General features: G+C 43.1%; 1 protein-coding gene across 1 annotated transcript; it reads left to right on the forward strand.

Annotated features, from left to right (window-relative positions):
- The first annotated feature begins 1,924 nt into the window (after positions 1-1,924).
- On the forward strand, positions 1,925-13,591 carry LOC1272781 (adenylosuccinate synthetase). Its single transcript, XM_311692.6, has 8 exons — positions 1,925-2,860; positions 5,619-5,721; positions 10,794-11,073; positions 11,243-11,317; positions 11,463-11,593; positions 11,679-11,833; positions 11,917-12,101; positions 12,187-13,591. The coding sequence occupies exons 1-8, from the start codon at positions 2,633-2,635 to the stop codon at positions 12,428-12,430; spliced, it is 1,401 nt and encodes a 466-aa protein (XP_311692.5). The 5' UTR covers positions 1,925-2,632; the 3' UTR covers positions 12,431-13,591.
- Positions 13,592-14,646: the final 1,055 nt, after the last annotated feature.

Here is a 14,646-nt window from a genome sequence, read left to right on the forward strand (position 1 = left end):
AGTAATGGTCGTATGTGTTGATACCCACGTATCTGACCACACGACCATTCATATAGATTTTTGCTCAGAAAGTTATAAGATGAAACTTGTCGAAACACATTGCAAGAAAAGGATAGCAATATAATGATGAGTTGTAATACGCCATCTATTGATCAAACCAATGAAGCTGTGGAGCTTTCATTTTTTTTCTATGGATATTCAATTTTCCAGTCGTTTAAGCTTAGAGAGCGGTACTTGTTCCGACGCAATGCGTTGCGATTTTGCCAAAATGTATGGGATTTGACAGACGCATGCGTTAACGACGCACGACGCAGCGTCAAAGTAGAAAAATTTCTATTTCGACGCACGTCGTGATGCGTCTGTCAAAATGGTTTAACCATATCGGGTGAAAATCGATATTTTTTCACGTTAAATTGTTTCGAGCGCAGTTTTGCGTGTAATTGGACTACTAAATAATTTTATTAACAAAACAAAATAAATGTAGAGAAAGTAATTTCGTAATTGCTGCAAAACAGGTGTGTGCGTGTCAGTACGCAATATGCAATAAAACAGCGAAAACATGCTTTGCACTGTTTTGAGCAGAACTGGAAATGATTTTACAGTTATAATTTAACATTATAATCACATAAGAACCTATAAATAAGAGGCATTATTGCTGTTTGTTGATGTTTTTCTTTGTAAAATGTGTTGACATATCCATGCAGAACGCAGCGAACAGATACCAGCGTGCGTCACGCAATGCGTTGCGATACGCTGCGTCGAAACAAGTACCAAGCCCTTAATCTGTGGCGCTTGGGACAACATCGCGCGCGTGACAAAAAGTAGCTCAATTTTGCAAAGAGCTATATGTCTCGCGTGACATTTCTGCCTTCACCGATTATCAATCAATCCACAATTGAATTATCCAGTTTTTTACGAGCCAGACTAATTCAAAACTAAAAAAAAAATAAATTTGAACATATTCTAATTTTTTTTATATTTTTTTTACAAAAAACAATACAAAAAAAGTAGGTAGACTGGGTCAAACGATCTACTTTGATCTACGTGGAGTGAATGTTTGAACTACTTTTTGTCGCGCGAGTCGTGATCACTCTATGTCTATTTGAAAGGTATTTTTTTTTTGCCTTTTTGTACATGAAGTTTCACGCACACGAGCTATCAAACGTCGGCGCTGGCATTTCCGATCTGTGGTGTTTGGGTTTTTATGTATCGTTTTCGGAAAATTGGCTGGTGATTTTATAGATATACGTCGAATTGATGCCTTGCGAGTTCTAAAATAGCATCTTCAAAATCCTTACTAGCAAAATAAAAATATTGATTCAACCGTATATAATTTACTCCTTTACCCATATCAACTATAATCAGGATGATTTATGCTAGAAATGGTCTAAAATACAGTGGAGCGCCGTTTATCCGGGCTTCTCGGGACTTGACCTCGCCCGGATAAGCGAATAACACGGATAATGAGTAAAATGATATATTTTATCACCAATTCCTGGTAATATTTTGGAATTTTTCTTATTTTTTGATAAAAATAACCCAGTTTTTACTAACTTCATGTTTTTCCAAAGAGAATATTTAAAATTTGCCATGCATTATAGTGTTTTTGTAATGACAATGTGCTCTTATAACAGCTTTTTCAAATATCCTCCTCATAACGCAATGTCACTTTTGTATTGAACTGTCATTTCTCAACAGCACGGATAAACGGAAAGCCGGATAAAAGGTACCCGGATAAACGGCGCTCCACTGTAATTACAGTTATGGATCATATGAATAGTTTTAGTTTCCTACAGAAACCGGAAAAACTCACCAAATTTCACAAACCGTTTACTGCAGTTTTGAACTGGTATAATTCTCTTCCGCGCTCAGCTCATCTGTCTACACATCTTGCTGTCAACTGTCAAACGTCAATCAGCGAATTGAAGCGCAATCTTTGCGAGCTGTCAAATTGTTTTTATTGTTTTTTTTCTCGGTGTGCTAACCGCACGAGGTTCGGGTGCATTTCCTCCGGCGTTTCGCGTATTTTGCGACGACTGCTTGGCGGCGTTGTTACAAGATCTCCTCGTTGATCTTGGTCGAAACCTTTGGTGACCAAAGTGTCCGCGCTTTCGGGTCCGCGACTATTACCGCCGTTCGCGTGTTCGCGTAGTCCTGTGGGCAGCAAGTTGCCGCCGTGCGCTACTGCAAAAGGGTGTCTGTTCTGCCCAACACCTCGTGGTTTTCGTTTCGCTTTACGCGGCGCGCTAGTGAGGAAGTGTCCGTAGTGTCGACAATTGTTCATCCTTTTTCCTGCGGTGGGTCGATTGGAAGCGCAAACCGGATCACCCTTTTTTAGTGCTCTTTCACCGGAAGTGGATTGTGTAATCCAGTTTCCGGAAGTCGAGTGTGTTCGGTAATCGGTAACCTGCCATCATTATCGGTGCGGCGTAGGTCCTGCAAGCAAGACCAGCCGTATAACTGCCAACAGGCGGCACAAACCAGAAACCAGGTGGTTTACATACGTGTGTTAATTGCGTTGGCCGAAGCCACAAGCACACACACACACACTCGCACACCAGCAGAAACAGCAAAGGAAGGCATCTCTGATAACAACACCCGCGCAGCAGCAGAAAGCGCTTTTCCTTCCAGTATGTCGGCGGCAAATCACCAAATGGCTGTGAACGGCACGGCCAATCACAACAGCAGTGACAGTAATCACACTGCTGCAAACAACACGCACGAACAGATGCACAATCGCCGCCAGAACCCGTACACCCAGAAGGTGACCGTGGTGCTGGGTGCCCAATGGGGCGACGAAGGCAAGGGCAAGGTGGTCGATATGCTGGCCGCCGACGCAGACATCGTGTGCCGCTGTCAGGTGAGTGTGCTGGGGTGACCATCGGAAGGGTAATAATTGCTGCCAGTTCCTTTATAGAAGTGCACACGTAGCGCACAAATCAACATGTGACCGTGATGATGAAGCGAAACCCTCCCCCCACCCACCGTTTCATGCTCTTCGCCATGGCCTGCTACATACTACGATTGGAAGCTTTGCAAGATGTTTCATAATCACGAACCCCCCTCTCAACACCGTCAGTGTCTTCCCAGTGCAAACAAGCGCATCGTTCTACCACAGGCAGTGGCACTGGGTCACGGGGACGAATTCGAACCATTTTCGCTCGAGTCTTAATTGATGGTGCTGTAAATTCTGTACCCCCGATTGTAACCACCGGCTGGTGCTTTTTTTTTGCATTGCACGTCCACTCGAATGCGACGATATCGCGAAACATTTGGGCGTATTTCGTATCGTTTTTTTATTTGTTCGGACACTTAATTGAGATAAACTTGAAGAGCGTTTGGGTGTCTAGTCACTTGGCGTGAGGATAAGATAAGCAGCATGGCAAAAACAGGCACCAAACGGTGGCGTATTGCGCGCAATACGGCCAGAAAGCCAACATCTGTCGTTCCGCAGTGGAGGGGGGAAGCGTATATTTTGATTCATAATCACATGCCGATTAACACCAACCCAGCCCGTGTAACCGCAGGTCAACTGATACACAAAGCCTCTTTTTTGCCATGGGCTCACTGCGTCATGTGGTACGTCCACGCGTCATTTGCGTACGTATGTGTGGCGTGTGAGTGTCGCGTTCGGTTGAGATGAAAGTGTTAGGGGCTCAACATGCACCCGCCTTCTGCTCTTCATTAAGGAGACTGATAAGGAAGCGTGTAATCACGGCCAAAATGATTTCGTACAACGTTGCGCATTTCTCAGTTGTTTCCCTTGAACTAATAACAATCAACGAGATGCTAATACATAGTTCCTAGAGGGCCCGTCCATGCTGCTGCTGCTGACGTACAATCTATTGTGGCTTGTCGCGTTGCGCTTGCACACCTCAATGCAATGACTGAGCGAATTCTCTTTATCGATAGAAGAGCAATTGATGCAATTACGGGATTCGATTGCCGTTGTGTGTGTGTCATTCCGTCATATTGTCGTGCGATCCGTCGCACTGCGTTGTCAATTCTTTCTTAAAAAAATGATCCCACTTCCAACCAGCTGTAAATACCACTAAACCTCACGCGCACCAAGAGGCTTCGCTGTGGCGTGATGATGTAATGGAAATATTTAAAAATTTCCCAAAATATCCCCACGCAATGTGTTTGTTTTTACCTCACCGCCGCTACGGTGGTTTGTTTTGTTTCTGCGGTTGCCATTGTGCTGTGTTTAGCGTCGACTTAAAGCATAATTTATTGCACACTTTCTCTCTCGCTTTTTCTTTACCCCATCCGGCTCAGGAGGACACCACCTAGGGGAGGAAATTGCAACCGCCCGAAGAGCAAGATGAGAGATCATGGGGGGGGGGGGGGGAAAGTTGTCTTGTCGAGTCTATTCAGCCCCTCAAAAAACGTCCATCACATGACCCGGTCAGTTGAAATTTGCGCATGTTAACACGATCGATAAGAATAGCACTGGCGGTTAGTCCCTGCCTTTCTGCTCCCTGTTTTCGTGAGAGAAAGGTGGGAAGGGCGAGCAAAGGTTGGAGCGAACCGAGACGCTATGGTCGAGCACTACCGCGCCTCTTAATGGACCAAGGTGACCACTACTACCAGCTGCCGGATGGTTCGTTCATACATACAGAACGATCCTCACACACGCCACTGGTATAGTTAGTTTTTACTTTCTTCTATTCTACCGAAAACCGTCGATGGTGGTAGGCGCAGGCGCCATGTGTCTTCATCAACCGTTGCTGCACTTGAAACATCCAACAACAACAACAACAACAACATCAACATCAACAAAAAACCTCCCAAAAGATAGACTGAAATGATCATGCTCTCATCCACCCGCGCAGTACACACGGGAGATCACGTTCGATTGAGGGAACGAAGAGGCCAAAAAACACGGGAAACACGGGTGGAAACAGCTCCTGGCCCCAGCTCCGTGCACACACCACCCATGATAGCAGTACCATCGAAAGGCCAAAAATATTTTGCTGCACAACCGTCGTTACCGTCGATCGAACCGCGCAACACATACAAACACGATCTTAAACAGGTTGCTGTTGCTTTTTCGGGTGTGTGGCGTAGAGAAAGTAGAATGCGCAAAGGATGTCCGCTATTATCATTTTTAATTACTAGCCATGATCGTTTGGTGTGTTGAACTTGATCAGCTGCACAGTGTAATCATTAGACGATGTTTACCAATAATTAAGCGAAAGCAAAGAAAGCTATTTTGATTTTGATTCTTCAATGATAGTGAACAATATTTACTTAAGTATGTAGTATGATTACTTCGATATTTTAGTTGTACTTCTTCTTTGGCGCAACAACCGTAGTCGATCTAAGCCTGTCTACGAGCTTGGCTAGCTGTGACTTGTTGGTTCTACTCACTCTGTTTGGATTCATACGGGATGTTGTTAAGTCGTGCGAGTTGAAAACGATTGTACCACGGGACTGGCATAACGATAGCTTACCAGCAACAAATTCGATTCAGCATACGCTATGATTGTATCGCAAAGAGTTTCAAATTAAAATTGCAAAAAAAGTATTTAAGAGGGACGGTTTTGGCCGTATTGCCGTTTTGTTTAAAATCATTTTCCATATCAATAATGTATTTGCTTCTTCTTTAATTACAGGGTGGAAATAATGCCGGCCATACGGTGGTGGTGAATGGAGTTGACTTTGATTTTCACCTGCTGCCCAGTGGGATCATTCACGAGAAATGTATTTCTATTATTGGTAAGTGTTAAATTGCAAGAAGCTTAAGCACAGTTTAGTTTTAGGACCAACTGTATGTCGCGAAATAATCCAATAGTGGATTGAACGACTCTCTCGCTATCAGGGCAGGATTACGAACACGTACAGGGTTTCGAATCATGTAATGGACTACTTGATCCACTTGGTGGAATGTTTCAAATGGTTAGGGGATGTATGCAACGTTGCTATGGAGGTTTGCAAGCATATAGGGGAATATGTCAAATGCTTAGGAGAAGTGTACAAAACAGCTATGGAGTTTTGCATCCAGGTATGGAGCGCTCGGTTGTAGCGCTGTAGAAATTAATCCTATTTTTTTTTTAAAGCACCGCGTGATGATTTAAGAGTTTGGGGTGATTAAACATATGTTTCTGGTATTGTCATGCAACATAATAATTAATTTAAAATTGAATTTGCTATTTAAACATTTTTCTTTGTTACATTCTCTATTCTACTATTTCTTCTTTGCGGCAACATTTTTCCTCATATTTAAACATGAGTGTTTAAATAATGTTCATCATAGTTCTCCTACCTAGTAATCAAAATTTTAAAATGGTGATTTAAAGTAATCAATTCTTTAATCACCAGCGTTAAATTTAGAACCAACTAAGAACCAGCATGAAACTACAGAAAATAGTAAAGACTATCTCAAACGATTTCTTTTGAAACTTTGAAAATACCCTCAATAATCATCATTGTTGAATACGTATGAAAATGTTGATGATGTAAAGAAATAGTAGAATAGGATGTTGAATCGGATAGGAAAAATTATTGAAAATTTAGTCCGAATAAATATAATTACGGAATAACCACTTTTTTCTTCTAATGATCCTAAAACGTGTGTTTAATCACCCCAAACTCTTAAATCATCACGCGGTGCTTTAAAAAAAATAGGATTAATTTCTACAGCGCTACAACCGAGCGCTCCATAGCTGGATGCAAAACTCCATAGCTGTGGATCAAGTAGTCCATTCTATGTCGAATCATAGATCGTTCATAGATCTTAGATCAAGTAGTCCATAACCCTGTATGATCGTTTCATTTATGCGTAGACACCTTAATACATTATGTCAGCACATAGTTTTACTATCAAGTTATACAGTATATACAACCTAACCGTACGATCAGTCTACGTACGACTACATCCCCCCCCCCCATTGATGCTACGTGCGTGTTTTGGTTGAGGATTTCGTTGCATTCAAACAAACCCAAAAATACACAACTATTTGGTTCATTGTTCTTACAATTTGAGTTACAATTAATAGTAATAGTCAACAACATGCCCGCCGTAGTTTCAAGTCTCGTATGAACCGTCCGCTCCGTTGCAAGGACTGATTATCCGGCTGCGTGGTATTTATCAAGTCTCGAAGGCCCCATTAGGGCTGGCATGACTAACTACACCTATGCGATTTTCCTTCCATTCGTGGGACATGAATCTCATTTGCACTCAAAAGCCTGCAATGCTTATCAGTACGATAAACTTTTATCAACAATCTTTGCATTCACAGCTGCATTCACCCTAAGAAATATCTTGCGTGTTTCGTCAATCGACTGCGGGTGTGACATGTATCTGATGTTGTTGGTATAAATTTTTAAAATAAAAATATAATCACCATGTGAACGTGACCATTTGGTCATGTGGAATGGGAATTACATTGTCTGTAAATATTATTTATTAATATTTGCACGAATAAAATATGTAGTTTGAGCATTGATCCATCGATCGCCTCTCATCTATCAACCATGTGCGTCAATACAAACGCTATGCACACACACACACAGAAAAGAAGGGCCCCAAACATCCTTGAAGTGCGAACAGCATGTTTCTATTTAGGCATACTAAGGTCAGCACAGCAGGACGCGGGTGAAGGGTGTAAGCCGGTAGCCTCGGTAGCCGGGCTTGGTTTTTCGCTCTATGTCGTGTCGCGGTCGTGTTGCGAGCGACAAATTTCAAGTGCAAAAGTCGTCCTACTGCCATTGAGACGAAACAGTGCATGATGGTATGGTGGCTGACTGGCACCGTGTGTTGAGGTCGTGCCACCCAATAGAAATAGATACTACTGTCCGGTGGTGGTGGTGGTGGAATAGCACCGGTTTGTCTTGTGTCCGCAATGAGCGCCAAGTATCTTTCTATAATAACCTCCCTCTCACAAACAATTCTCAACGTCGCGGTTGTCGCTGTCGTCGTCGTTATCTACTTGCCTAGCCTAGGGCTATTGTTGCTGTGTTCGTTAGCAAAAACGGCATGATATCGACTAGATGAGAAACGCTTACGCCAGGACTCCACAGAGCATAACACGGAGCGCAACATAACAACTGACAGCTGCCAAACGCTTCCCAAAACGCTTGGGAAAGGAGGTAAAGCGTTTCATTAACTTTCGGTCATCGCAGTAGGCTGGTAATTTTTCTACGAGCAATGAGTGGCCTACTAAGGATGTTCAAAATATGATACCAGCAATAAAGCGTTTTCTGAAGCGTTTAGCAGCTGTCAGTTGTTATGTTGCGCTCCGTGTTATGCTCTGTGGAGTCCTGGCGTTACATGTCAAATTCACGACCAAAGCATGCGGTGCAAAACGGTAGTGTGTGTGGAAGCAAGGGTGGATCGTGTGTTCATCTCACAGCGTCTTCCATCATCACATGACAATTTACGTGATCGTCGAGTTCGCCCGGCGGGAGATGAATTGCTTTTCGTGCTGATCGAGAGTTTTTTTCTTTTTTTTATTTGTTTGTAAATTCCTTTTCATGCCTAGCGGGGTGGCATCTAATATTGGCACACGTTTTCTCTAGCTCGTAACGATTTTGCCCGTTTGTGCAACTGCAACTGGTGCAATATTGTGAGTTGCGGCTTAATGAGCGTGGTGAATGGCATAGTAATAACTGCTTCTGGCAGCACTTACGATGGTACTCTTTGCCTTTTGTTGTTTATTTTGTGGCTTAGTGTTTGGCAGTGGCAGACTTTGCGTTTCATTGATAAAAAAAGCATTGATGCTTGGTGGTGGGTGGTTTGGAATGAAAACTTTTAATGCTCGAATAATAAAACTTTGTATCGGCAACGGTTTGAAGCCCTTCGTGTGTGAAGATTGTAAACTTTGTAAATAGCATAAAGACCATTCGGTCACACACACACACACACATACAGCTCAAAACACACGTTGCTGTAAACTTGTAAACAAACTTGCTTTTCAAACTTTGTCCATTAATATTCAGCACACAAAACTAAACGAATGAGTAAACATTTAGTCATTGTTTCGGATTAGATTGTAATAGCCTTAAGGTCCACTGAGTGATCGAGTGAATGAGGATCGTAAAATGTTTTTTTGTTGTTATTTTTCACAACAGAACGAATACCATTCTCTTAAAATATTTAGGCTATTTTCTACACAATGCACGTTTATTTCGGTCTTCAAAATATTCACGTTCACAGATCTCAGTGAAAAATGGCGAGAAATATATTAAATTTTTTTTTTTTTATTGTAGTCAACATTGTAAAGAGTTTGACAGTATAATGAGCCCACGTTTTGTATGGAATGCGCTATATTTAGATGTGTCTTTTGTAAGCAATCATCAACATATTTTACGCTCATTTTTACACGATCACTAAACGGATCCTCAGGGCGGGGATGTAATGCTCTGTGGCAATAATAAACTTTTCTTCTCCATTTTTTATGGCGCTTTGTGTGTGTGTGTGTTGCGTTCGTTATGTTGTCGGTTGTCGGTAATCTAAACAATTAATCACCCATTTCTGTACTAAAAACGGAATGGAGGGGTAGGGAAGGGAGGGAAGGTTGGCCCAACAATTTAGCGGGAAACTTTGTGTCATCGATGCGTCACAGTCACGTTATCCTTTAGGCTTCACAATCGGTGGTGAACAAAACCGCGAAATCACCAACCGAACGAGACACACATACCAAACAACACCACTATATCCTTGAGTTAGTTTTGCGTTTCGCTCAAGGTTGTTTCCCTTCGAGGTATTAAAAAAGGCCTCTCTGTGGTTCAGGTTTTTTCCCCTTCTTCTTCTTTGGCTCTAACCAGAAACACACGACTGTGGGCATTTTTTGGCAATTTAATCATGGACAGAAAAAAACATGAGAAAATGTGTTTATCGATCAAATGTTTCCAGTTTGGGTCAAAGTTTTGATTACCATAATTTGAATGGGAAGAGGGGGTGGGTGTGTAAGGATGATTTGCTTTCAAGGTTTTATGATTTATGTGTTTAATGTTTGGATTAGTGCTTATTTTATTATTTTCTGTTTTATACTTTTTTAATTAAGTTTGTTTTTGGTGTGCTTTTTCTTGTATTTGTTTATCGTTTATAAACCATACGGTAGATTTTTCATTATTTATTTATTACTTTGTTTATGATTAGGATTTATGATTAAATATTACCACCCAAACCAAGTCTAAACTAACAGAAAGCATCCACAATCAATATAATTAAAGCATTGGCGGTTCTGCTTTGTTTTTGATCGTACACAACACCGATTTGACCTTGCGAAAAGTGCTGAGAAGGAGGCAGTTTGTTTTAAGCTCATCAACAAAATACATCCGCACAGCACAACACAAACGAATATAGATAGCGAGTAGCGAGAAGTGCGGCCTATGACTGATAAGTCTCATAAACAAGTTGGCAAGTGGCGGGCATGTGGGGCGGGCATATACCCCGTTCACAAAGGATCGATTGGGTGGGTAGCACAGCGGTTGTTTTATCGTTTGAGTCACGAACTGATGTGGCACGTGTGTCACAGTACGAACTTTCCACGGAGAGGAGGGTCCGTGCCACTTCACCACGCGAGCGGCCGGCGGTCCGGTGGTTTTCAATTATTGGTGCGCTAAATAGCCCTTAGTTTTCGCTGTGATCCAAAAACGATATTTATTTGCATGCATGAAGGCTAGTTTAGTGGGGAGATTATGAAGAACTAGTTAAATTATGGGTTTTTTTTACGTCAAAACACGATCAATTGAAGTGAATTTATCTGATACACTACACAAATACGAATTGATAATACAAACCAATACCTAATCTAATGTTTTGCGTTCTAATCTGTCTTCCGTAGGTAATGGAGTGGTCGTTCACTTGCCCGGCCTGTTCGAGGAGCTGGCCAAGAACGAGGCGAAGGGATTGAAGAACTGGACCGACCGGCTCATCATCTCCAACCGCGCTCACCTGGTGCTGGACCTGCACCAGCAGGTCGATGGTTTGCAGGAGGCGGAAAAGGGTGGCAAATCGCTCGGCACGACCAAGAAAGGCATCGGCCCGTGCTACTCCAGCAAGGCAACCCGCAATGGCATCCGCGTGTCGGATCTGTTGGGTGACTTCAAGATGTTCAGTGAAAAGTAAGCATCATCGTGCGGCACGCGTGCGTGTTAATAGAAATGTTAATTCGCTTTCGTTTGTATCATTATTCTTTTCTAACCCAATCGTACCGCTTCCGTTCACGGGGAATCCATTGTGCCGGATCATCACCACCCTCCTGCGCATGTGGATTGGACGACGGTATATCAGGTTTGAGGCACTGGTAGCAATGTACAAACGGTTGTATCCCGATTTCTCGGTGGACGTAAATGCGGAACTCGCACGGTAAGTAAAGGTTGGCCACTCGCTCGTCCTCCTCTGTCAACCTGCTGGCCTGCCCTGGGCCCTGGGCGGGGCCCGTAGGACGACGGAGGAAGATGACATCAGATGGACTTGTGTTGGACCTTTGCTTCTTACCACCGTTACATAGATATCGCGAGTATGCCGAACGGTTGAGACCGTTGGTGCGCGACTCGGTCTCGTACCTGCACACGTCGCTCAAGGAGGGCAAAAGCGTACTGGTCGAAGGAGCGAATGCCGCCATGCTGGACATTGACTTTGGTAGGTTTGCCTCTTCTTCTTGAGCCTGGGTGCAAAAGGAACCAAACATGATCCCACGGTTTGCTTTTTTCTTTTTACTTTCCAGGCACTTATCCTTACGTGACGAGCAGCAATTGCAGTATCGGTGGTGTGCTGACGGGGCTGGGCTTGCCACCGCAGTCGATCGGTGAGGTGATCGGTGTCGTCAAAGCGTACACGACACGCGTGGGCGATGGACCCTTCCCGACGGAACTGCTCGATGTAAGTAGCCGCGCCCCTGGGTCCGAGGGTCACTTTCGGCAACTAGCGAATCATCTGTTTGCATCCTTCTTTTTTCTTATTAGGAAATTGGATCGCTACTGCAGAAGCGTGGTGGTGAGGTTGGCGTTACAACGCAGCGAATTCGTCGGTGCGGTTGGCTCGATCTGCCCCTGCTAAGATATACCTCCATGGTCAACGGATACACCGCTATCTGTCTGACCAAGCTAGACATTCTAGATACGCTCAAGGAAATTAAGGTGGCTGTCAGGTAAGGCATTCGCAACGTCCTCCGCGAAACGACACTTTTAAACGTCCGTTCTAATCCTCGTCCTGTGTATTTTATCCCGTTGCAGTTACAATCTGAACGGAAAGAAGATTGATTACTTCCCCGGTTCGATCACCGACCTTAGCCAGGTGGAGGTGAACTATGTCACCGTGCCGGGCTGGCTACAGTGCACGGAGAATGTGCGCGATTTCGGCGAGCTGCCACCCCAGGCCCAAGACTACATCCGGTTCATCGAGAGCGATTTGGATGTGCCGGTCAAGTGGATCGGTGTCGGCAAGGGCCGGGAATCCATTATCTGCGTGAAGGATTAAAGTCGCAGAGTGTACGCACACAGACACACACATACACACACATACACATGAATTTTTCAATTCCATCCTTACCAAAACACATCACCATTCGTCCGCACAGACAGAGGAGTAGCCGCGTTTATCCATCGTTGCTGTGTTGCGATCGCTTCATTCTTTCCCACGCGTTGTTCCGCGTGCTCCGTGTTAGAGAGAGAAAAAGAGTTAGTAACACGGAAGGGAGTTGCTGTTATATTACTGTTGGAAATGTTCGGCTTTACAAAATGCTTACTCGAGAAAAAGAAAGTTGATCAACACATAATGGTTGTAAGAAAAAGAGTAAGAATCAGTACGTATTGTAAGCAGCAGGTATGTAAGCCGTGAACCATGTAAAGGGCCCATGAGGCCGAATAGAAGTGGGATGGACATTGTTTAGAAATTGTTGGTGCTGTGGAGTGATTAAGTATACGCAACAACAACAAAAAACAACCATTTAATGGTTGAATCACCTATTTGATTTACTAAGCAAAACCAACTCCCACAAGTGTCTGCGTGCCCACCCAGCCTAGAGCCCATTACAATATATATACATATATCGGTGTGTATGTGTGTGTGTTGTTTGTAAACAGAAGAAGAAAAGAAAAATCAAAATAAATGAAATGTAAAGCAGCTTCACAAGAAGTTCCCCCCGAAGGCAAGAGCGAAATAGTTTAGTGGCAAAGCCTACGCACAACGTATTGTAACCGAAATAAGCCTCCACACAGGCACACAGAGAGCTATAAAGAGAGTGAGAGAGATGGATAATGTGAAGTGAAAAGAATCAAAGCCTAAAGGACCCCCCCAAAACTCCCCAACCTCCGCAAAACAATAGAGAACAATGGTAAGGATGCGCAAACAAAGCAAAAACACAAAGAACCCGAATTATTAACAGCTTACGACGCTTATTTATCCATTTACCTACTGCACTGGTAAATGGAATGTGCAGCTATTGGGCTGAAACCAAGCTAAAGGGGTGTGCATAAACATATAATTTAGACAAAGAGGTAACTCAATCTTGCGTCACTACACACCAAGGCTAAACACTAAAATGTACAGTGTGAAAAGATAACACTTGTACCATAAAAAAAAACAAAACAAAACAAAAGTGCACAGCGCATAATAGATAGAAACTTGTTCAATATTGCATGTGTGTGTGTATGTGTTTTAAAGGACTGTCCGGGAAAAGGGGCTTACAGAAGGCTCGCAAGGTGAGAGCGACCGACAGCGGGCGCTCGCTCAACACACAATGTAGTAGCATATGATGCTGCAAGGAAAGGAACATAGCTTATCGTAACGAACGTGTCGATTAAAAACAGAACAAAAAACTAAACAAACCACTTTTGCTCAGTGTTGTGGGATTGATATGGATATGGCCAGTGAAGCGTGCCGGGCAGCGGAACGAGGCTGCAGCAGATCAAAAGACTTCCTGCAAAACGGAAACAATGTAAACGTAACGTTAACAACAGTTTGACTTTGTTTGCTTCTTTCTTTGTTTGTTTGTTCTGTTTTTTCTTAACATCCATCCCCCAACCCCCCCCCCCCCCCCTTACCCATCGTTTAAGTTATGTTTAAAATACCTGTATCGTGTAAAAATGAATCGATGCAATTCGATGAGCGACCTCCCCCAGTGCTACTACCCGGATAATTGAACGCGGACGCACTGCGGTGTCTCCTCAGTGGTGGACAAACTGCGTTTTTTTAAGCACATTTGTTTGAAACGACAGTTTGGGTTTTTACATATCGATCCTTAAAGTGCTACACTTTGTGACAAATAGCTTCAACATTGTGTAAATTAAAAAAAAAGCATGATTTCAGAGTGCCACCGACAGTGGAGCAATTGTATATTCACTGCAGCATACACTGGAAGGCTTAAACAGTATGTAAGGTTTTAATGCTAATTTTTATACAAAATATTTTTAGTATAATTCTGTCCTATGTTTACTGCATATTAGACACTATGCCAGAATTTTTATCCCCCCCATTGGCTACCCAGCCCAGTCTATCTTCATCCCACGCTCGTCCCTTTGTTTGAAACAAGAGGGGAAGAAACATGGTTGAAGCTGCCCCAAGCAAAAAAAGGCCTAGAAAGTGTGTGGGTGGGAGGGTGGGTTTTAATTGATAAGTTTTCAAAGATGTTTTTATTCAATTCAATCAATGTCTGCAACAATAACAACAACAGAAAGGAATGCGATGTGTTAAAA

This window comes from Anopheles gambiae, chromosome 2 (genome assembly GCF_943734735.2).
Source record: "Anopheles gambiae chromosome 2, idAnoGambNW_F1_1, whole genome shotgun sequence".
Taxonomy (NCBI): domain Eukaryota; kingdom Metazoa; phylum Arthropoda; class Insecta; order Diptera; family Culicidae; genus Anopheles; species Anopheles gambiae.

What these genes read in the sequence shown, in the direction of transcription:
- LOC1272781 (XM_311692.6), top strand. Translation starts at nt 2,633, where the DNA reads ATGTCGGCGGCAAATCACCAAATGGCTGTGAACGGCACGGCCAATCAC. An exon ending in GAAATGTATTTCTATTATTG is followed by an intron (nt 5,722 to 10,793) that starts GTAAGTGTTAAA and finishes TGTCTTCCGTAG; the next exon opens with GTAATGGAGTGGTCGTTCAC. An exon ending in GTAAATGCGGAACTCGCACG is followed by an intron (nt 11,318 to 11,462) that starts GTAAGTAAAGGT and finishes ACCGTTACATAG; the next exon opens with ATATCGCGAGTATGCCGAAC.